The 25,137-nt window shown below is 38.9% G+C and overlaps 1 protein-coding gene across 1 annotated transcript in view; it reads left to right on the forward strand.

The window, feature by feature from the left end:
- dapk1 (death-associated protein kinase 1) overlaps positions 1-25,137 on the forward strand; it is a 62,610-nt gene that overhangs the window by 749 nt on the left and 36,724 nt on the right. The window contains exons 2-3 of the mRNA XM_044027178.1: positions 731-913; positions 23,310-23,531. Coding sequence (XP_043883113.1) covers positions 852-913; positions 23,310-23,531 — 284 coding nt within the window. The 5' untranslated portion in view covers positions 731-851. The remainder of the gene's footprint in view (positions 1-730; positions 914-23,309; positions 23,532-25,137) is intronic.

A 25,137-nucleotide genomic window follows, 5' to 3' on the forward strand; every position in this document is an offset into this window, starting at 1 on the left:
TACAAATACACGTAATTCCTCCGTAGTCCGAGTTAAAATGTCAGATATTACACTGACACTCCTCCTTTCCATAATTGTCATCCTAGATATTCACAACTTCATTCTTTCAAGAACAAATGAGGTCACTTTTCACATTTCTGTGCATGAGGTTTGTCATGGCAGATATATCTTTGTTTAGATTTATTTCAGCTGCAGATGTCCACATTGTGAATGGTGGTTGATCATAAATTGAAGATATCATGAGGAAATTCCAGACAATTAACCATTGACTTTTGCTCCTGGTTTAATGTTGAATAAATCAGTTAATTGTGGGTGTAATCTTCCTCATAGATGGAAAACAACAAATACTTGTGTAACGCAGAAATATTTTGCAATTTTTTCATTGCAAATGCTCAGCGCAATTGTGTTGTGTCTCAAAGTGTTTGCATCATTTTATAATTATTGCCCCACTGTAGTCACCTCTAAGGAAAAACCTCATTCACATGAATGTGAAACGTGACATCATTTGTTCATGGAATAATTAAGTTGTGGATCTCTGAAACTTGAAAGTTTTGACTAGGAACAAATACATCACTCTTATCTGTGATACATACTAAGTATTAAATGTGAAAAGGGCATGCCAAACTGGAAAGGAGGACAGATCAAGTCTTGGAGTTGCTTCTCCTTTGGTTGTATTGCTGAATTCTAACACTTCTATGTCATTATTGCCACTTGTGTTTTCATTTTCAAGCTGTCGACATGAGGAGAACTATTAATTGGAACCCTGCCCGGAGAGGAGAATCCTGGTAGGGATGGTACCGCTGTAAAGTGTTTCAAGAGGTCACAGCCTGTGTGGAAAGTGCCTGGACAACATGACTGTTTTTAACCAGGAAAATGTGGAGGAATTTTATGAACTTGGAAACGAGCTGGGCAGGTAAGGTTTATTTTTCTTATATTCCTAATTCTTATGAACTTCCCCTTTTTTCACGGTTGTAGACTTTGGAAAAAAAGGATGGAAGGGATATGGGAAAAATGTCTCCCTTTCAGCCCTACATTTAGAGCATAGCATGTATTATGCACAGAGCATCTATGTATAGTGTTCATATCACAGCACTAAAGCTATATTTTCATGCATCTATTCCATATACACATAGAGCTGCAGCTAAGCTTTGAATCATCAAATTTGAGATATGAGAAATGGCCAGTGTTTGGACTCTTTGTCTCTAAAATGATTATTTGATTAATCAAAATAGCTGTTAATAATCTTTGGGCCCATGTAATTAACATAGGGGGAGGGGTAGTTAACAAGAGGCGCATGGAAGAATAGTGAGGCCATGTGCTTATCTTCACACATTTATCGTCACAATTTGGTAGTCTGACTGATTTGACAAATTTTCTACCAATTTCAGGTAGTTTTAAGTTGATTAAAATGGCAAGATTAGTTAGAAAAAAAGACAACATAACTTTCAATCTATAGATACTATAAAAGGTTCAAATATCCTGTTTTCACTGCTGTTAAAAGGCTGGGAACCTGACCATAAATAATTGCTGTTTGCCTTGTATGGACTTACATAAAGCAGGGTTTTCTCTGCAGTGAAATACCATTAAGCTATCCCACCAAGTAAACCTTTCTGATGAATGACTGTGGGGGTTTATCACACAGAAAAGGCTGGAAATCACTGAACTAATTGGTTATTCAACTTCTCATGGCAGCTGTAATTTTAGCCCACCAGAGTGTTTATATAGTAATCTTAAATATGTTTTCATGCTATGCTGCACCTACAACACAGATGGCATTAGTCCACACACACACACACACACACACACAAACACTTGCATATTCTCGGTCAACCAAGCTTGCATGCACATACATTATGCTTGTGAGTAGTCTTCAGCACTTGCACCCCCACCCCAGTCAGACTGCACCTGATTAATGCAGCTCATAATGTATCACTGTCAGTGATGAAGAGGTTAGCGTTTAATGTAGCTTTCTCATCCCGGCTTTATTGGAGGAGGGGGCAGACGGTATCATGTGCATCTTCTCTTGGAAGAGGATTTACATTTCAGCCAGCCTGCGTTTGGTTAACACTGGATTGTATGTAGATGATATATTTTGTCAGGAAGGGTGGTGTCTATGAGGGGTGGGTGATGAATGGAAAAGTTCAACACCCACCAAGTGTAAATGACAAAGCAGGATCCTTGCTCTGCTGTTGTCTCTGCTTTGTTGCCCTGATAACACGTGGCTTTCTTTTTTTTCCCCTCTTTGTTTGTTCTCAACTTCAGTGACACAGTGATCAAAAACTTCCTCACGCAATAGTGAACCTTGGAAAAACAGCAGCAATGGTGCTGCCTTCTGTTATGACTTTTTAAAACATAGCGATGGATATCTATGGTTTTCTGGTTATCAGAGTGACACGTCCAGTTGTTTTCTGTTCTCTGTCGGGAAAACTCGGCATGTCCCTGTAGCGCTCACCTTCCCACAGTGTTGTGGAGAGCTGAAGTTGCCGTAGCTGCTTCACTATGCTGCTTTGGTAATGGAGACGATTGGAGGGCTTTGTGTAATGGGATTGGATTTCTGGCTGGAGGTGAAGAGACGCGTGTGATAACATTTTCCAGATCTACTCTTTCATTTGATCAACATGTCAACATTATTACAATATAATAAACAACATTTCTCAAATTCTGGATTCTAAAATACAGTATAGTAACAACAAACTTTTTGTTATAAGGGGCATCAACATCTCATACTGTGTATTTGTACATATATATGTACATACATATATGTGTATATATATGTGTGTGTGTGTGTATATATATACACATATGAGTGACTATAACTATAAACATCCTGCTGTGGTTACCAACGACACATTACATTTTCTTCATCTAGAATTTGAATAAATTGGCTTCAGTGAATGATAAAACCTGGTGAGTCTGTCCAGTCATTGGATAGATTACAGATCTGTACTTTAATACCTTGCACACTTTAGAACAGAGAGGGTTTTACTGTGACTGTACGCCAGCCGACATTGCCTGGAATTGGAATGAGGCCCATATGGTTTGAAAAAGTGGGGAAATTGGAAATCACCCAAGCAGTGACTTTATCCTTTCACTGACATGGCCTGCTTTGATGTTTATGCATGGTGGAACCAAAGTCTGGAGAAGCCAAGCATCTACCTTCATTTCACTGACCGTGCAATCAGCATAATAAGGAAGAGGCAAAGCAGATAAGTTTTTTTGAAACCATGGGTGCATTCACAAAGACCATATTTAAGGTTGGGTGCTGTATGAATTTGGTTATTTCCATTTTCGATTCCAGTATGGTAAAGTAGGGTCAAATATTAGCATGGATACATGCTTCTTTGCACAACAATTGCTGAATTCTTTTTTGGTTTAAATTCTGGATTACCAAATATAAATGCAATTTTTAAAGCCTCTAAAGTCTTAGGATGTAACAGTATCCAGACTATGTGTTTTAGGCTTGCCAGTGTGGTGCAAATAGTTTTTTGGCCAGATTTTAACAAGTCTCACAGGGGCCACAGAAGGAACTGTCTTCAGAGAATTAGTGTGACAGTGAGTTAGCTGTTAGCAGGTTAGCTGTTGAGCCTCCTGCTGAGACAGATAACACTTGTCATGCTGTGTTGAGGAGAGTGTGATGGTTTCTGTGGTTAAATTCTCCCTTCTTGAACTGTGTCCAAAAAACTGGCCAGCTGACCATCTGCATTTCAGCTCCCTATGTAAATTGCCACTGTTTGTTTTCTCAGAGGCTTTTCACTGACCTCAACAGTGCTGAGTCAAATGATACCACAGATTGATAGACAACTCTGAGATGAGCAGTGGATTACTGAATACATTACAGACATGCACATCACAAACGATCTGCTGTTTTCTGTTTTTTGTGTCACTGTAAATTGAATAATTTTGTGTCTGAGTGGAGAGTTTAAGATGTCACCTCTGATTCAGGCAAACTCTGCTAAGCATTTAATTCAACATTCTCCGAAGATCAGTCCATTAATAGTAAAAGTGATCTGATCATGCCCCAAAGAAATGTATTCTTTTAAACCATTATTTGACAGAAAAACTGTTAGTCTATGTGGTCATCCTGGCCAATAAACTCTTAGGTGCCTGTCTGCTTTTGTTGGATGATGGGGGAAATCTGGTACACTGAGGAGCTTTTAAAGTGTGAATCTTCCACTTTAATGTGTGATGGACAGAAAAGTATGATTGTAGGTTTTACAAAGCAGTTTTTCCACAGTAGAAAGAAACCTCCATCACATCAGTGATAGATGACACTGACTGGCTGATATTTGATCACTCAAATAGAAGGCGTGTCTTAGTCTAGAATATCAACAAACCTTTATATCTGTAACCGCAGACTGTAGTATTTCATGATGACTTAATCTGCTCCATAAATAAGAGCATCCTCCTGATACTGCATGACGACACACCTAGCAAAATCTCTGTTGGATAATGAGAGTTGAGTTCATGAATCTTGCATTTCTTCATTTTCCATGTTGTCATTTGTTGTCATTGAGACCCACTGACGTAGCCACGCAGTGACTGTCTCACAAAGAGAGAGAGACAGCGATAGGTGTCAACTACAGAATGCATTTTGGGCTTCTTTCATCTGGGCAGATGTTCACTTAAATACTTCTGCAGTGCTCTGTCGTTAATCTGCTGTAATCTGACCACTGTCTGTCTCTCAGTACCAGTCAGCCTTGTTAAGTGTACATGTGTCTGGGCATGTGGTTGCCATTTGTGGAGGAGGAGACGGGATGGGCGCATTTCATAGAAGGATTCTGCAATGCACATGAACAAAGTTGGTGTTAAATTTCCACAACAAAATCACCCCCAAATATGAATTTATGTAAACAAAGCAGAATTCAAAATAAATCTTAAATCATAATATTCATTATTAAAAAAACTGTGACATCCAACACAAGCTAATGTCATGCTTACACTCCATGCAGACAGTGCCCCAGCTTCTGACCTAGATTGTGTTATTGGGTGGAGGGGCAGTCTGGGTCGCCGGCATGGTCTGGATGATACTTGCCACTCCCCCCCACCTCCCCTCAACCTGAGGGAGCTGAAATGCTGTCACATAAAATAAATCTGAGTCCAATGTTTTGGATTTTGCTTTGACTACACTCATTTCAGGTTATTCCATCATTCCATCAATTCAATATTATACTGAATTCAGTAATGATTAACAATTAAGATGAATTAATCAGTTGAAATCTGAAAAGAATGCCATATACTTGTGAGCTGATGGCTGTTTTGCCTGGAGCCACTGCAGGCTGATGTATTACAATACCTATACCCACCTTATGAAATGTTCTCACTTGTGAAATCAAATTAGAATATTCATAGTGAAAATAGTGGTTGATTCATTTTCTGCAAAAAGCAAAATATCTGCTCAATTGAGTCAGATCTATTTACTTTTTCTATACTAGAAATATTTTGTGAGCCGTTGGAGCTGCTAGAGAACTTAATATGAACGAATAGAACACATGATGCATGAGAAGATACAACTGTTGGATACACAGTTGTGAAAACTGTTAGCTCCTTCAGTTGCTTTTCAAATATCATGGTGCTTTTTTAAGAGAAATTATACAAAGAACAGGGGTCACGATGAAACCCATGTTAAGATATCATTACAAGACCATCCAGCTGGAGATACCGTGCATCATGCATTTAGTCATTTAACTGAAACACTGAGTAAACTCAGACAGCAAAAGGACACTAAGTTCAGTCTGTCTGCTGCCAAATTTATCTGACAATAGTGAAGAGTGGATGATTCATAGAGGCATGATAATATTCCTGTGACCTCAAGATCAACATATACAAGTACTAGAAACAAAGAGAAATGAGTGCCAAGAACAACATAAGGTTTATTTCCGTTGAGAAATTTTAATTATAAGTCTGATTTTCATTTTTTGTCTTTACTACGACTGTGTTTTGAATTTCTAGAAGGCTCGCTGGTTCATCTTGTATGACTTAAGCTTTGTGACGCCTTCTGTCTTACGCTTCAAATTGTGGTCAGTTTATGAGTCAAATTGTCAAACAGTCGAATTGTAAGATCACTCATTTGGAAAGTCCTTGGGGAGCATATTTTCAATTAATGTCTGCAGTTAATGGGGGATAACTGGATCCCTGCCAGCTGTGTTAGCAGTCGAAAGGCATTGATATCAAGCTCTTTACATTGGTGTGTGTGTGTGTGTGTATTCATGGGGGTAGGTAGAACCCTTTGTCAGTTAGGAGCATTTGCACGTACTTGAGTGTTTAAAGTGAAGGGGCTGCTACTGTTGGAACATTTAGACAACTTAAATGATTTCCATTTTTACTCTTCCTTGTATTGCTTTTGCACTCTCCCTACTAATTATGCCCCGAAGTCACAAGGTCTTTTTCTCTGCGGTTGACACTAATGAATCTGATATCTGTACACAAGTTAATTGTGCATTTACATGGCACTTATTTATTCTGCTACTCTGGGAGTAGTTGATCAGGAAAAAATGTATAATGTTTAAATCCACTTGCAGCACTCCAGAATCAGAATGTGCGTCATATACTTGAAATATGAAGGCTGCAATTAAGTGACACAACAGAAGTTAATTATTAACTAAAAATATGACTCATTTATGATGTGTTGTTCAGTATGTGATGCATTTGTTTTGAATAAAAAGGTTTTGTTATGAGGTGGGTTAGCCACTGGTCGATTATATAAAAACACTCCTGCTACCTTGTTGGGGAGGATAGCTGGAGGATGTTGCATGTGTACTGCAGGTGTAAGTCTATTTATGTACATCATAGAACCTATGCAGGTTTGTTGTGGGATTTTAGAGACAAAATGTCAAAGCAGCAGTCAGCAGTTTACTCACCTGTCAGTCAGTACATGCAGACAATCAACCTAATGTTATGTTTGTTATGTCTTTGATTGCTAACAACATTAAGAACACCCACATATCCTGTACAAAGTTTTCGTACAGGGTTTTCATAAAATCTGTTTTTCTTTTCACCAGTTAACAATGCCTCTACACTCTCTGTTTTGTTTGTGTGGGTTTATTTGTACTAAAGCTAATGTGAAACAAAAGTCACAATACTCTCAAGGCTGAAAGTATGACTATTGTAAGCATCAGTGCATTAGCCAACGCGCCAGTCTGTCTCATGCCTGCCTGCCTGGCTCACTGTCTGGTTGGGATGCTGTTTGGTTGGTACATGAACAGAGATGAGTGTATCAGAGAGGCTGTAATGCTTTAATTTATACAGAAAAACTATCAAATATTAATCTGCTTGGCTGCAAGGAACTTTAAAGTGAGTTTTAGTTTATTGTTTAACTGTTGACTAGTTATACTATATTCACTATAGCGATCTCATACTTTAATATTGTTTTTAGGCCCCACATGTTTTTACGCTATTATATTAGCATCAATCAATCATTCTCAGTATTGGTATTCTCGTACCAATATATCAAACCATTTACTGGTCCTATTACTCTTTCACAGTTTCATACCCAACATTTTCTGTGTTTTGTTTGTAGGTGGATCATTGTTGTCTCATTGAGTTGCCTTGGCTATCGTCATGCTCACGCAGTTGGTTATTGTTTCCTTGAAGGTCCTTTCCTTGAAAAATCAACCGTCTTTATGTGCTGTGTCTGGTGCGTTTCTGCTTTAAGATGATCGAAAGAAAAAGCAAGGGCTTTCAAGCTCACTTTTAATTAATGTCAGAAAGGTCAGACTAGAGGCAAAAGGTTTTGTTAATCTCTAGATTATAAAGTGCAGTCTTCGTGACATTTTGTTTGTACGCCATCTCTTTCCTACTGGCTCAGTTTGGAGTTAACAGGGTCACATCAGAATATAGTGTCTTGTGCAAAATCCACAAAACCAGTCTGTGCACCTGCAGACTTTCCCTGAGTCACGACAGAGTTAACCTCCTCGAAACCCGCTGAATGTCAGTATCACCAGATGTATTAAGGCCCAGTTTTAAGGAGCAAGCACAAAATAAAATGGGAGACGATAGATGGACCAGCTGAAGCACCAACAGCCCCCCTCCTCTTCTCTGTCGCTTTGGTTGTCAGAACAACAGTCTTGCACTTCTTTCAATTTGTATGCACAGCCTGATATCATGTATTTGTTTCTGTTTTTGTCCTCCTGTTTAACAAACTGAGCTCGCAGAAGTCAGACAAACCAAATTCTTTTCCTTCTTCTAAAATGAAATATCACATTTCCAGATGATGTCAATGGTTATTAGTGAGAAATGCATAATGTTGAAGATGATTGGGGCATGGAATAGCTCACCTGATAGAGATGCTGTCCCAAGGCTGAGGCCTCACGTTTATAAGTTTATCCTTAGTTTCATTTAACACATGATTACTTTTTACGATCATAATATTTTTGGCCATATCCCACATCCCTAGTTTAAACCATCACCAAAAAGCCCATAGATTACTGGAAACTAGTTTTCTTGACCAGACACTTAGTTAAAGAGGGAGGGAGACAAAGATAAGAAACCAAGTATTGGTGGGTCAAAATATCGATTTGGTGACATATCGTCCACCTTCCTTGTGCAAAACGACAATAATCGATATGCCAGGGCAAATATCAATATTTTAATAAACAAATTAAGGCACTTGGTGGCGCATGGGCACTAGTTACCTGGCCGAAGAAGAGGCAGTTTCCATTGGGATAATGGTGGAGAAAGCTACGTTAAGAGATTCCCCATCCACGCTCAATACATAGACTTTATGCACTTTGTTCTCTATGTTGTGAATAAATAGAAAGATCCTGCGCTTTTAACTTTTCACAGGCATTTTGTTTTCTTTAGTTAGACGGATATCGTGATCGCTATATGATTGCGATTCCCACTCCTAAAACCAAGTACCAGGAAAAAGAAAACTTAGCAATGGCTGATTGGATCCAGACGAAGACATTTATGTAACTTTCTGGATGCCAACTGCCACCACTGACTGACTCACTCACTCACTCAAACTGGTATATTTAATTATATGTTTTATGGTTTAATAAAAGGTAGAAGATTTCAAATAATACTAAGGCCCAGTTGAAATTGCACTGGTCAGTCAGTATCAACAAGAGATGAAGAAAAGGAAAAATGACGTGTGTGTGATGATGTGTGTGTATGTGATATTACTCAGTGGTGTCATTGTCAGCAGTGTGTGTAATTTGCAGTGATGTGAGCCTTAAACTGTCTAAAGTGATTCTAATCAATCTGACATGTATATTATTATGGATTTCATTGAAGCTAATACCAAATCTGTGGTTTATGAAGGTATCTTTCTGCCATGGAAACACCTTTAACCTTAGAAAAAGCTTGGATGAGACATTTACCAATCACTGTCATTGTTTCTACATATTTTTTAATGATGTGTCCGTATTATCTTTCAGTTATCATCATTAGGGGTTACAGGGATTGTGGTTTTGAGCATGAGGAATCTGTTCAGTGCTGTTGATTATGAAAAACATTTTGGGAATCTTGGAGCCTATAGATCATAACAACTCTGAAGATGGTAAAAAGAACCCTTTCACCTCTATTTACCTTTAAGCACAATGTTTCCATTGTTGGTGCTGCCTTAAAACCCTGGTGCTGGGGGAGGTGACTGACATTCCTTTGACACATTGAATGGCTTTTCACTGCGGTTACTACACAAGGGCAAACACTGCCTGACTCTCATTTAGCTTTCTGTCAGTACTACTGCTTCTACAGTACTGTCTGAAGCTGCAACTGTCTCAGGATGACACCCCTCCCTCCTGAGTTCACATGATGCTGCTAGACTGTAAAACAGCCGGGAGTGATAGAAGTCTATACACCTGTAGGGAAGACGATGAGTGTGCAACTATGTCAAAACTAATGATGTCTCACTGGCCTCAGAGTTCATGATCCTGAGGTTTCTGGATCAAGTCTGGCCTGTGGCACTTATTGCATATTAAACTCTTTCACCTCATTGCCAGCATCTTAAAATAATGGAGAAGCCTCAGAGTACATAGCTCCAGGATATATTCTATTATTGCAACACTGCAGCTTCCTCGAAATACAAATCCAAAATTGTGATTGTGATTAAAATAGGACCGTGAAGCCCTGCTGAATATCCAGGTTTATTTTTGGCGGTAGAATCCACTTGTTAAACTTTTTGTGGGTGTTTCTTGGTGTTTTCAGCCATAGTGGTGCTGTATGAGGCTGTCATGCTTTACTCGTGCTTATTGGCGCTTCTTCAGCTTCGCCTGCACAGTAATGACATAAAATGATTATTCTGTGTGCAAAAAAGTGCAATAACGAGAAACACATAGAGTCAAATTCATTTGACAATGGTTTGAATGTAACAGGCATAAATTTGCGTTTAGACAATGAGTTTGTGTTCACACTGTCGGCTAACTGTTAGTGTGTTATTGCAAATTTTTCAAATGAAAGTAAATGATATATGATATAAAAATATGCATATGGTAAGACACAAGTGCTTAATATCTTTCCAAAGACTGAAGTCCCTGGTATACTTTCGCACACATCCTGCAGTGTGTGTGTCGCATTACGCCCCGCATATCGAGGACCCTGGTATACTCACGCGCCAGGTTACTGTAGTATCCCACTTCACCCCATCGGGTGGCGGTACAAGTCTGGATGCAGAGAATAGGACACATTCCTTCCAAAGAAGAAGAGAACAATGATACAGCTTCCTCGGACACATCTGGTTGAGCGGCTCACAGCTGAAAGGCCCGTTGGGCAGGGGAGCCGGGGTGTCAGCCGCTAGATCTACAGTAGAAGATGACTATCCTTGGCGACTACTTCAAATCAAATCAAATCACTTTTATTGTCATTAAGCTGTACATACAACAAGTAGTGCAACAAAAAGAGAGAGCGTTTCACAGGGATCTCAAGATTTAAATATTTAAATACACATTTACACCCCCCCCCGACACACGCACATTCACACTTCCCTAAGACGTTAAGCAGCAATTGTCAGTGTAGAGATCAATGTAAATGATAGCAGCAGCCTGTTAAATTGCATTACTTCTGTTGTCGAAATGTTTTTTTCTGCTTGGTGTGCGGGGTTTATACGCTGTTTTTTGTTTTTTTGTTGTTGTTTTTTTTTCTTTGCACGCAGTTCCAAAATCAGCCTGCGCATTGATGACGCAATTTGCGGAAGTATACCAAGGGCCTTGGGTTCTATTGGGTCCCAACAAGCTTGGGTCAAGTGTACATGCTCTACTGCCAAGCAGTTCACATCAGCATCACATTAAAAGAAAGGGGGCTGATAAAACTTGTATGTGATGTAGGATATGAGTTTTGCTTATCAAATTAGAGATTAATATTTCAATGAGTAAAAAAATCAGCTTTTTGCTGTCAGATTTCCTGCTGCTTGATAAAGTGAGAGTAAAAAAGTCAAAGCAAAGCAACTAAGTTAAGTGGGCAGGATCTCACCTTAAATGCGCATCATACTTTTCTTGTGAAAAGGTTTTTAGTAAAAACAAGATGCAAGATACAAAATTAATTTGGGTTTTGCTTATTTTCCATCCACATCTTCACATAAAAACAGGAGTGTGCACAGTCTTTGTTTATGTCTTGTCCCTCAATTTAAATGCAATTACTGTCCTGCTTCTCTAGTTAATTAAATTGTCTCTGGCTCATGGTGGATGAATGAAGTCCCAGTGTACAGTGCACCATCCAGTGACAGTGTCCAAATTTACCACTCGGGCCACAACCTTCAAAACTGGAGTTAACTGCTCTGAGCACTTCCTCTGTATTTGACTCTAGTTGGGTGTTTCTGTGTTGGAGGAAATGTAAGAAGAGATGACAAAACAGATAAAAGCAGAACGGAAACTACTTTCTGCTGATTCTTCTGTTGTATAGTGTTATCTCATGTCTCTTTCTGTGCTTTGACAACAGGCCCAATCAAGATGACACTTTACAATCAAATTGTAAATTATTCTTATTAAAGGGGACATATTATGCAAAATCAACTTTTAACCATTTTAATACTGATATTTGGGACTCTGGGGGCCCTACCAGTCGCCAAAGTGTGGAAAAACAATACTCAGTCATGTTTTCGTGGTTCCGCTTAGTGTAAGTATAGGCGATAAAACGATGTTGAATTCCCTGCGCTTATGACGTCAGCATGCGCATTTCACCGCGAATGTTACCGCCCCACCAGTACGTTTACTTCGCAAGCTCCACCTTAGCTCCACCTTGTCCCTGCGAGAGTGCAGGCGAGGGAGGAAGAGCGGTATTATGTCAACGCGGCGGGACAAGTGTGCTGTTGGCGGCTGCACAGTGGAGCACAGTGTTTTACAGAGGATTTTATATATGAAGCTAATGTGCCGGATAAAGTCAGCAATCGTGTGTTCGTGTGTTCGCACCACTTCACATCAGACTGCGACCAGCGGTCGCCGTATTTAGTCAGGGGACGTATTTCACCGACGTACAAACACACAAATTGTTAAGAAAAGATCACATAGAGCTCATAACTGACCATTCTGACACGTCCTAATTAAACATATTTGTTCAGTATGTCCTCCATGACCGGAGCACAGACTCAGTCTGATACAATCACATAAAGCAGCTGTTTATGCAGCTCGCTGCTGACGATCAGTGGTGCTGCACTCTCTGTGCAGCGGTGCTACACTCTCTGTGTCACCGATAGCCTAAAACAAGCTATTCTTCAGAAGCAAACAATACTTTATTAGCCATTAGCGCTGAACAATTTAGGGAAAATAAATTAATAAATACATTTTTCATGCCAGACACTGCATTTGAGAATTGATTTTATATTAATGTGCAGTGCAATATTTACTGTGTAATAGATATACATTTTTATTGTGCAATACCGCATGACAGTGTCAAATCGTATTGCTACTTTTTTTTTATCTTACTGGAACAATTAAATCTTAAAGATATTACTTGTATGCATTACATTTTTATTTTTACGTAGATGAAAGAACAACTGTGATTCACTAATTGCATTGTTGTAAATGAGAATTTTGATTTACTTAATTATTCTTTAATGTGACTCCACTCTAATTGAAAAGTCAATTTGTAGTTGATTTCATGTGCCTTATTTTGTTTGAACCCGATGACTATTGGGCCGCCAGTAACCGACAGTTCAACCAGTGACAGAGAAGCCAAAAAGGCTCAGTTTGGAGCAAAATAACAACCATGACCTCAGAGGCTCCGTGGCACTTTGCTGTCCGATATGATTCAGTGTGAAAACTCCCTGGTGAGGCCAGGCTTTTCATTAGCATAGAGCCAAGTGTGGGAGGGTGCCTAAGAGTGTTCCCTGCCCACTCAGCTGTAGTGCAGGCCACAAACTGCACAGACAGAAAAACATTATGCAACCACCATGCCATTGTGTACAACGGAAGAGTAACCACGGCAACAGGATTCAGAGACTGAGCAGAGAAACCACTGCTGGTTGAAGGGAGGAAGAGTGAGGTAGATAATCCTGGGTGGGCGTAAACTGAATTTGAGTGAGTTTGTAAACGAATATGGATTTTGTCAGGATGTCCAGATGGAGATTTTCTTAACATTTGTTATATTTGCCATTTATCAGAAATTACATTACGCTTTTTGAATTACACTAAAAGAAGCCTTAGAAATATTTCTTTTTTCACTGTTCTGGTAAGTTAGTTACAAACAAACAAAAATATACAGGCATTGTTAAGGAGAATATGTAAGTAGTAGTTATACTGAATTTTACATCTGCGCATATAAACAATGACAGTGCATTTAACACGACATCCTAAGACACGGTCTCAAACAGCATCTTGACCCACAGGGGATTCAAGTGGGTCAAGGTTTCTATTCTGCACTGAATTAGGCTGAGACTTGAATTTAGTTGTACTTTGTGTTTAATAAAATATATAATAAGTCAAAGTAGACAGTACAGCACATTATTGTATTCCTGCATCAAAGCTATGGTGCAAAACCTTTACATATAAACAAATGTCTGTTACATTAAAACCATTGCCACATGAATTAAAAAAAATCTTTTCGTGTTTGTGGCGACATTGTGATGCATTTTATGTCACCACTGAAGAGGTAAGGTGGGACAGCCTCATCATGGCTGAGAACATAGAGAATAACCTAGTTTATTCTACAGCTACAAATGTGTTCGTTAAGGCTGCACAGTTTTGTTTTGTTTTTTCATATCACCGTCACGATTTTAGCTTCTTTTGAACATGATCATCTGATATTATAACTGTATAGTAAACGTTTATCATTAAAATGCCGGACAAGGACAAGGAGATGTGTCCTTAACCCAATAAAAGTAATTTTCAGTAAGGTCAAAACTTTTATTTTCTCTTTTGATTAGCTCTTGTTTCGTCTATAAATGGCTGGAAAGACATTGAATTAATGAATAAGAGAACACACTGTTGAAAGGGAATGTACTGTATAGTGGTATTACTCTTTTAACTACTCTAGTAGTAGGCTGACATGATGATGCCTAATCCCATCAGCCTCTCACTGCGCTGTATCAAATCTGCTTTGTCACCAAGATGATGGGGATGGAGATTCATGCCAGATTACAGCACCTCCCTTTTGTCAGATGGCTGCTTTGTCTGACTTTGTCTGTGCTTAATGACATCAAATCCTTTTCAGTACATCAACTCGAAAAAGCATGTCAGACCGGGAGCAGGGATTAAATAGACACATGTGAGGCCACAGTGCAGATTAGGTATTTGCTGTGATTATCACAGGGATAACATCACAGGGGAAAAATAAATACATCTGGTTGATAGAAACAATTGCTATGTTAAATTTGACATTATTCTTGGATTAAGTTTACTTTGTTCCGAGGAATAAATCCGGGCAGGTCAATTTAAGCAACTTAATCTGCTGTTTACATTAGTTTTATCCTCCATCACTCCATGCATATTAGTATCACATTTGATAGGGAAGCCTTGTAGATGTGGTGTGTACCATCCTGCAGCTCTGCAAGTCTGCCTGCTATTGTACTGACCACTTTTCAGCTTTTCAGCACCCTCTCCTATTTCACAGTGGTAGTACGGAGAGCCAATCAATAGCTGGCTCACAAGAGATGATACGCAGTGTCATTATATAGACCATTATAGTGACAGAGCAGTGACTCTTTTACTTTCATTTTCCATTAAATATGAGGACAATGAAAATGCCTCCTGCTAAATGCTTTTTTTTTCACTAAATGAGGAGTCGCTCACAAAAAGACAAATTAATAAATATGCTGCAGGGCAAAGAGTTCTGCTTTCAGCCATGCAATGAATAAACCGTACAAAGCTCTCTGTTATGCTTAATGTTACACTGGGAAGTGTAAAAAAAACAAAAAAACACTCCACTATGAAACCGTGGCAGGCAAATTAGACTTGTGGACCAGTGTGTGGCTAGTTATTTATATATGTTATTTGTTGATCCAAGTGCAAATCTTCACTGTTTAGTGTAAAGTATTGAAATTATACATGTTGTGATTAATAAATCTGTTTATCTCATGCCTCTCTGGTCACACCAGCTACAGATTTTGCCATTCATGTGGTGGCTGCGTCATGTTTGATCTAATTTGCGATCACGATTTCACGATTAACATGTACAACAGGTATGACACATACAGACCCACAGCACCATCCATCTCACCATCCATCTCGTCCTTCGCTGCTTGTTGATTCAGGAAACTGAATCAATACACAGTAGCTTACAGCACCACCTCTGGAGGCGGAGTCAGATGTACTTGGCAAGTTGTCCGATTGCCTGTCAGTCAGACTAAGGCCGTAGCTCGATTAAGCTGTGCATGTAAAGACTGTTGCTTACGAGAAACTGAGATATGAATTTAGGATATAAATTATATAACTGGATATAACTGGATTGCCTTCCAGCAGTCAGCGACACTGGTATTATTGTTGTGCTATTGGAAGCATTGTGTCGTTCTGTAGAGCCAGCAGTGGCTCTGCTCTGATCGATGAAATGACAGCGGTGATGCTGCTGTTAGCAGAGTTGCTTCATTGCTTTGAAAAATCACATGTGATTGTTCTGGCCCTGCAGTTATAGCTGCGAGGAAACTATTAGTAGGTCAGTTCCTGGATTACTTCAGAGAAACTTAGTTTATGACACACATGAAACATTATGCACTGTACATATGACCTGTTTCAATTACAGGTTTTTCTTTCGTCATTATATATTATGAAAATGTGTTTATGTGGTGTCGGGGCAGTGGTCCTAAAAGATCATTGCATCTTATACATCATTCATTGTATCAAATACTCCCACGGGTATAAACTGTACTGTATTTAAGAGGCTCTGTTGCATAGATGGATTATAGTGGGATTGAGGCCAAATATTAAAAGGGCGAGTGAGTGAGTGTCACACTTTCCTTTTCCAGTCCCTTGGAATTAACTACATATTAGATTATCCTGAAGTTAATAATTTACATCAAATGCTGTCCAGACAAACACAAGCTTAACTCAGTCGTGCAGGGGGCTTTGTTGTGTACTGTCTAATGAAGAAATGTGCTTCTGATGGTGAAATACCTGGTTAGTTTTCTGCATTTAGGTATCAGGACTGTAGAGCCATGAAGATATCACTTGTCCTTGCCTCTGAGATGCTGAAGTCAGCCAATACACAAATCAGCTCACCAACAGTGGAAATACAGATTTTCTAGGCAGGTAGAGTGTGATTGTGTTTGTATGTGTGCGTGCTGTCAGCTCAAGCTGTGGCAGACACCCTGCAATGACAACTTCAGACTCAGACTGAGCTTGTTATCACCTCATTCTCAATGAGGAAGTTGAATTACTTTTAAAAACAAACCTGTTTCTACTTGTGAAAAAAGACCTGCATCACATTTAAACAAACAACACAGGTTGTCCACACTTTATTCATTCAAATATTGTCACAGTGCTTGGTTCTCCTCACCAACAAAGTTTATTTCACTGGACTTTTGACTTGGTTGCACTTCACAAAAATAAGTAACCTTATTTAGCAGGATCAATATTTGTGTTTCTGCCCTGAATTAAAATTACACAATATTCATACTTGGGTTTGAGTAGTTCAACCCGTGTGCATGTTTGACTCGGTCCTCAAAGAAGAACCCTGAAGGTATATCATTGATTAGTTCCTCCGCTTTTGTTTGTCCAACACCTGAGGGAAACATTTTAGTTCCTAAATGCACCACAGTCTTTACTTGCTGTGTCACACAAACTAATTGTTACAGAACCTACCAGTACATGATATTAAGAATAGGGAGTGTCCTGATTTGTACTCGAGACAAATATTTGTACTTCCTGTACATTTGTTCCCATTTTATCACCTACATTAGGTTCATTGTAATTTACAATTTCTTTTTTTATTGTTACTCATAGCAGTCATTATTACATTGTGTGAAACAGCTACAGCTGGATGTGGCTGTTTTACCCATGGCAGCTTACACTGTAAAAATCTTTACAAATAGTGACATGGGTGAGAATTATTATGTGGAAATCCTCTTCTTCCACTTTGTCCTGCTCAGACTGATTTTCCACTTCACTTACATTTGGCAGCTGCGTGTTGTGTTGTATTGTGATGTGCTGTGTGCTTGTTACCTTACTAAATATTCCCCACCCTGTCCACCCTCACCCGACTTATTGACTTTGTTCACAAAGCCTCGGCTTTGCTCATTATCACTGAATGTCATTCATTCCAACGCTGCCTGACGTTGACAGGGCCAAGCTCCTTGTCAGACTAGCAGCCTCTAACTAACATCAGCCAGTCATCCAGGTGAAGCTGCAGTGGTTTGACAGCTCACCAGTGTCCAGAGGTCAGGCCCCTTACAGAGTGAAGTTCACAGCTCTGTGCTTCAAATCATCTAGTTGTTCATTGTTGTGTGCTGCTGTTCCTGCACATACACCTGTCTATAGCTGTTGTCTTTAAGCTGTCATGTGTAGTTTTTAAATATTAAGAAATATCCACTGAATTCAAACCATTGTCATATTAAATCACAAAATGCTGAAGATCCCATAATCGTCCAGTTGACATTCCAACTCTGCACACTGAAGGAGATGCATTATCACAACTGATGGAGATCAAGGAGGAAGCACAACTGATACAAAGTGCTAATAAAGAGAGATTGCTGCATATAAGGGGTGGTAATGGCCAGAGACACCAAGATAAAATATTCTGAGTATTTGCAGTTCTTCTCAGTTTGCATAGATGGTGTGCAAGATGGCAGCTTCTGTAATGCAAGGCCCTAATCATCTTAAGTAAAAGTGAAAGGCATATTCTAAGGCTCTAAAAACCAAGTGATATTTATTGTGATCATACACTTATAAACATATGGGTAGTATATTAAATTGTCTCTCACTGTACCTTAAGATGAGTTATTTCAGGGCAGGTAAAGGAGCATCAATTAATTTGTACTGTTGCAACTGTGCTTCCACCTTGTTCATTCAGCAGGTGTGGCTGTAAACAGCAAACCTGAAATATTAGTTGATAATACTGAACTGACTGGTTAATGTAGAATGCTTTTCCCAGAGTTGAACACTCTCCCGCCAGCAGGGTTAAGCTCTGCAAGATTCTGCAGTGCATTGTCTCACACACCCAAGCGGCTCTCATACACACAAACAAACCTCTCCTCTTCTTTCCCAACCAGCTTCCTTTCCTATCCCCTCCCCTCCAGTTAGAGAAACAAGTAGGCCCAAAGTGGGAAGCCTCGTCTATGCTTCAAACACTACAAAGGCAACTAAGAAATTTGATCCTTCCAACTATCTGGGGTTTTGCGCTGTACAGGGTTGAGAGGTAGAGCTGCACTGGACTGTTTGTTAATGGTTCTCAGGAATTGTTTTATTCTCTCATGAGCCTGCACATTTTTTCTGCCTTATCATTTCATTTATTCAGCATTTGTGCATGTCGGTCTCTGTGTACATCCATAGAAGGTGATGGGAGTTCCCATATAGACATAAGCAGTCTGTTAAACAAGGGGGATCCACCACTTTGAATGTGGCTGGGTTAGCTCTGAAATAGAATCTTTTTAAGCCTGCACTGGATTCTTCATTTACCTCTACTACCTCAATGAGGGAAGAGGGTTCAGCTGAACTGCTTTCCCTTGTTTGCCTGTGTGTGCAGCTGGTGTTGTTAATGAAGGGTGGACTGATTTTCCCTTCTCTTTATGTGCATTTGAGTCTGAAAACAACAGAAGTGAGGAGTTTTAGTTAAAAGCTGGTAGTGTACTTTTTGACTCCCTTTTTCGAATCTTTATCAGTAGGTAGTAGGTTTGTTATAAATATCCGTGTATTGATGGGTAATCAGTCTTTCTGTATCCTGTTTCATTATCACTTTTAGGTGTGTCTGTTTTAATTTGTTGCTTAAGATTTTTATACTTATTTCAGAAATAAATGAACAGCTACAGACTCTTGTTTCCTTGGTATTGTGGAGGTAAAAGGGCAGCATAACTTAGGTTTCTTCACTTGGATTTATTAGTTCACAGCCTCGCCACCATGTCTCAACTGTAACTGTAACATAATGACATGTAAACACAGTTCTACCCAACCCATGAGGAGATGTGGTCATTACTCAGATTCCTTCCCCTAATGAAGCAATCCTCCAGAGTCACTGCTGTCTTTGACACAGGTTGCTGACACCTAACAGCTGCTTTTACCTAACGCACCACAGTACATGTGTTCACTGGACAAACGGATAAAACCATAGTTGGGATTCAAAAGTGCTGCACTGACTTGACAAGTAATAGTGGCACAGGATGGCTCTAAGACTGCACAGATGGTGTTCCATCAAGTACACAAAGTCAGTTGTGCTTTCCTTTCTCTATCCCAGAGAAGAAAAACAGTGTTTTCTCACCATATCCCACGGCTTCACAGATTATTGTTTATTCCTCTGCATGCAGTGGGAAGTTTGAAAGCTCAAGGAAAAGTTGAAGGGTGTACTTCAATGCTGCTTGCCTTGTAGTTTGTGGTTGGCATGTACGTTTCTTAAGAAGCCAACATATTACAGCGTTCCTTCTTTGACAGCACACGATGTAAGTAGTCTTGCTGTTTAACGTTTAGCTTACTTAACGGACACAGAAACGACATCCAAAAGGGGTAAGACATTACCATGGAGGCGGATTACTTCTGTTTTCAAATAAAAACATAGTAGTATGGATATAGCCTGTGAGTTCATGTTCAGTTTGCGATGACTTTCTCTGTTTAGGCTATTCTGTTAACAGTTGTGTGTGAGTATGAACTGGTGTTGGGGGGAGAGGGAGGGGCAGAGACATGATTAGCATGAGAAAGCTCTGCTCTCTCTTCCTCTTCACATTGTCTGCTTTGTGTCTTTGGTTCTGTTGCAGAACAAGTCACTTCCTTAAAGAGACATTGTTCCCTTTAGTAAATCTGACGTTCAGCTTATTTATAACATGTTTATGACAACCAAAATCACGTATCGCCATATCAACAACTGGCTTACTGCATATTATCCTACAGCAGGATTCATTGATAAATAGTTTGTTGGAGGACATTTTCTCAGTTGTTCAGTGCAAGACCAAGTTAGGAAACGGATATGTTTAAATTAGCTCCATTAACCAATTGAAAACCTGTGACTGTCAGTTGAGGTAATCCATTTTGCTGCAAAAAACAAGCAATGATCTTAAGCCACTGTTTGGCTCTACATGACTGTGCCATACGGATGCTCAAAGTGCTTAGTCTTAGTCAGAGTTCAGCATCTTAGAGCTAGACGAAGACATTAAAACATAGTGTGGTTGTTCGTTGTGTCATTTGTCCGTTTGTTTCTGCGAGGACATTAAATGCTGGAATTAATTTTTAAAGAGTTTTTAAAATTTAAAGAGAAAAAGTAGTTGTCCCCCGTAACGGTGGACATGACCTGACACCTCTGATCAGCCTATAATGAGACACTACAGTTGTGAGTCAGAGCAGGGTGACATTTGTGTTATTGATACTTCCCATGCTGTTGCCATATGTTTTTTTGTCCTTTATCACTTTTCTACAGCTGCAGTCCTCTCATGGGGTTCATACATTTGCTTCAAATATTGGGAGACATTGTCAAGAGAGGTTTAGAGTGGGAGAGCTATTGCTAAATTACTTAACTGCTGCCTACAAACTGTGCACTCTAGTCTGAGCAGGGCCGTGGGAGCCGGATGACAATGTAGGGCTCTCTTTATTATATCCCTTTTGTCCAGATAGTTTCCTCTGCTGTAAATCTGTGTGAAAATAATAAAAAAAAAAAAAATTTGAAAAATTACAGAGAGAAGAGCTCTCACTTTTTCTCTCACCCCCTACTCTCTTTCTACCTCTGTGGGTGGATGGTACACTAAGTGCTTCATGATTACGATGGCCATGAGGAGATACAACTATTGTAGGCATCAAGAGTCCTCAGCCAAGTGTCCTTGCTTTCCCAAGTGGTTTTGCTGGCAGTATTTTGGTGAAGAGACAGCAGTGGAGTCTGCGTTATCTAGTCAGATGGCAGCAATGCTGCATGGCAACACGATAGTGGATTTTCCAAAATGGTCCCTTTGTTGTTCATACATGGCCATCATTTGAAATGCTAAAATTACCCCACATATAGATTTCTTAAATAGTAGTAAATGCTTATACATGCACTTTAGCTGTCAGAATGAGGATATTTAGTAGGTTTCCTTGCACAGTTAAGTAGCTCGATTTCAGTGTTGTAACAGTTATGGGTTGAATTTTCAAATCCCAGTATACAAGCACAAGCAGGGAATCAATTTATTGAATTAAAGTGTGCCTGTCTGCATTATGCTTGGTGGCGATATGCTAACTTTTTCCAAAGGTTTTGCTGGTGGCTTCAAATCAAATTCTTATTTAAACTACATTATGCTGCTTTTCCACGATACAGTTCTAGCACTACTCGGCTCTACTTGACTCTACTCGGTTTGGTATCAGGCACATCATTTTCCATTACTCCATAGTACCTCTGTGCTAAACTGCCGTGATGTTGTTTTATATGCAACATCCAGTACTCTCTGGATCCTCTCGTCAGCCACCAAACATAGGAACGTCTGTACCTCGTCGACGGACCACAGCCATGTATACTCGCTGTAACTCTCTTGTCAGTTTTTAAAAATGGAGGGTTAAAAAGACCCATTAGATAAACAAATGATAAGTCATCTTTTGTTATATATTGGGATGGGCTTGAATGTTCAATTATTAGTTTTATTAAAAAAGCTGATCAGTTAATGTGAATATTAGTAATATATCAGCAATACAAAACACAAAACTAGAAAATGTTTTATTAGCGATTGCATTGATTTAAAAAAAATAAAATAAAAAAAATATTTCTCCTCCAATTAAATGACCTCATTTGTGGTGTGTCTATTACCACAAGGTAGCAGCAGCATCAATCATTTAGTACTGCATTTGGGATTGCAGAAGTGATCAAATTTAAGAGGGTTCTTGAATGCATCTTGAAGCTGCTCCTCTTAGCTCAATATGCTGTGGACCCAGCAAAAGTGATGGAATTTTCTGGGGTCTTTATATGCATCTCATTGCCTTTTCTTCTTAGGACAACATGCTGCAAACCTGGAATTTCGCCAGCTTTCCTAGTTTTCTTAGATTGGAGAATTCATGAGTATTCTATTGAATATTTGAAGGGCATTTTTGCTTGAATGTCCCACATTCACCATATTTGACATAAACAATTGTGTTAATATTGGATTCAGTCTCTGAGACTCTACTACAACTGGTCAACCTTTGAATCTGAATACATAGTAGCATATTTATTCAGCTTTCATTGCTATCTCCATTTCCAGGCAGCATTGGCCATGGTTCATTAGCCATTTATTAATTGAAGCTTTTTCTCATCAACAGTTCTAATGCTTTATAATCCCACCCACTACTTTGGCTAAGATGTCTGTGTTTTTACCACATTTAAACTGATAATGATTTGGCCATAAGTCTTTTTTTAATGTATTGGCAGATACTGTGGGAATCGTACAATTGAGCCATTGTCATTAGTTCTCATCAAATTCTGTGTCCTTTTATTTGCAATCTTTTTTGAAGAATAAATCCTCTCTGTACACTTGATGTACATTTAATCAGATGAATTTAAAATGTTTACACAAATAAGAATAATGTGTGTTTCACAATCTTGTTTGTTACTTGTTTATTAAACATAAACCTTTACCTTAAAATAATAATACACTTTCTGAGAGCTATTTCTGGAGCTTCATAGCTTTATCTGGAACCAACTGATATTGTCTCAGCTTAACATAAGTAATGAAAAAAGACGTGAAACAACTAGTCTGACTAGTCTGCACATACTACCAAAATGTGCCTACTAGGACCATTTTCAAATGGACCAATTAAATGTTCCTTATCAGCTGCTTGTAGACCAATGCTTATGCAGTGTTTATGTTTCAACAGTGGCCAGTTCGCTGTGGTCAGAAGGTGTCTGCACAGGAGTACGGGCGTGGAATATGCCGCCAAATTCATCAAGAAACGGCGCAGCAAATCGAGCCGGCGAGGGGTGACGAGGGAAGACATTGAGCGTGAGGTGAACATCCTGAAGGAGATCCAACACCCAAACATCATCACGCTGCACGAAGTTTTTGAAAACAAGGCCGAGGTGATCCTCATCCTGGAGCTGTGAGTAGTTTTCTTTTTGTCTTCCTCTTTACTTGACCACTCATTTAGAAATTGACTGCTGACACATTTAATGAAGGTATCGACTGAAAACATTATAATAAGGGGAATAATCCTTTTTTCATTTTGCAAAAACACCTGTTCATCTTGGTTTATCCAAACTTTTTTCAAAATAATTTGAAAATTGGGATCAGTTATTATCAGTTATTATGTGAGGTATTCAGCAGTAGATGATAAATGAGCATTTTCTACATCCATGCTTTGACCTTAACATTTTAATGTCTTAAACAAAGGTATATGTGCAGCTTTGCAGCATCTTATATAAACACTGTTGGCGTGACACACATTTTCTTTTCATTTGAAATTCAGAATTAATGTTGGTTGATTCACAGGAGACAAATTTATAGACATAAATTGTCCTGTTCTCTCAAGCCACAACTTGGCCCTAGTTAGTTTGTTAGTTACTTAGGTGGTTAGTTTAAATCTCACACTCAAGCCAGGATAACTCTAAAGGAAGACATCAGCTTCTCCCAATTCACCTTACATGTAATAAAATATACAAAAACTTGCCCCAAAATAAAACCTGAAGTTTTGACATTTTTGTAAGACCTAAAAAAATGTGAGATGCTACTTTGTCAGATGTTTTTCATAGCAAATATTCAGTATAAAATGATTCTAAATATTGACTGCATGCTTTAAAAGGCCTTTTTTCCCATTGGAGTACCAGTTAGACCTGATAACCAGGTTTTATGAAACTCCAAATATCATTTGTTTACATTGCAAGTATCCAGCTGACACAATTATCTAGAACAAACAAGCATAGAAGCTGAATAAAGTACACCTCTATTACTGGGTCACCTTATAGCCAATAGTGATGAATGTAGCATTGAGAGCTGCAGCTGTCTGACCACATTCCTGACCAATGATCACTTACGATAGATTGAAAGGAAGAAATGACGAGCACCGAACAGTGCACGTGTGAATAATAAGTCAGTGGCTTATTTTTAGCTCAACATAGTAAACTGGTAGAGCAGGTCACTACAAGAGAGATAACATGCAAATATGTTTCAATCTCTAAATGTGAAGATGAGTTGTTGAAGTGCAATAATCAAGTAAATCTATTAGCATCGCATAGAGAAAGACAGAACTTATCTCATTTTATACTGTAGATTTAATTATGTTTTATAACATAAAATAGCACTGCAGCACCCTGTAAAATATGTTATAGAGCAGTTGTGAACTCATCATCAGTGCAGTTTGTAAACCAAATATCCAAATATGGATCTTGTTTATTCACTTGAAGCCATTCTGTTCCTGATATGACAAATGGACATTCATTTCAGTTATAAAAAAAATAAAAGTGGTCCCATCTCCAGATATGTAGTGTCCACTGTGCGCTGCATGTTCTTTTCAATTGCTCAATGATGCTTGAAATAATACTTACATTGTCTAATCAAAACAATTGTCGTAATTGTTGGTTGTGGAATATAAATTAAGTGGAGAAATAAAGGAAAATGCAAAGTACCTACTAGTTGATGGTTCACAAGATGCATCTGTATAGTTTAATCTAATTCCTAATATCCATTCACTGTGGAGACATGGCAGTTTA

Source organism: Solea senegalensis, linkage group LG5, assembly GCF_019176455.1.
Source record: "Solea senegalensis isolate Sse05_10M linkage group LG5, IFAPA_SoseM_1, whole genome shotgun sequence".
Lineage (NCBI taxonomy): Eukaryota > Metazoa > Chordata > Actinopteri > Pleuronectiformes > Soleidae > Solea > Solea senegalensis.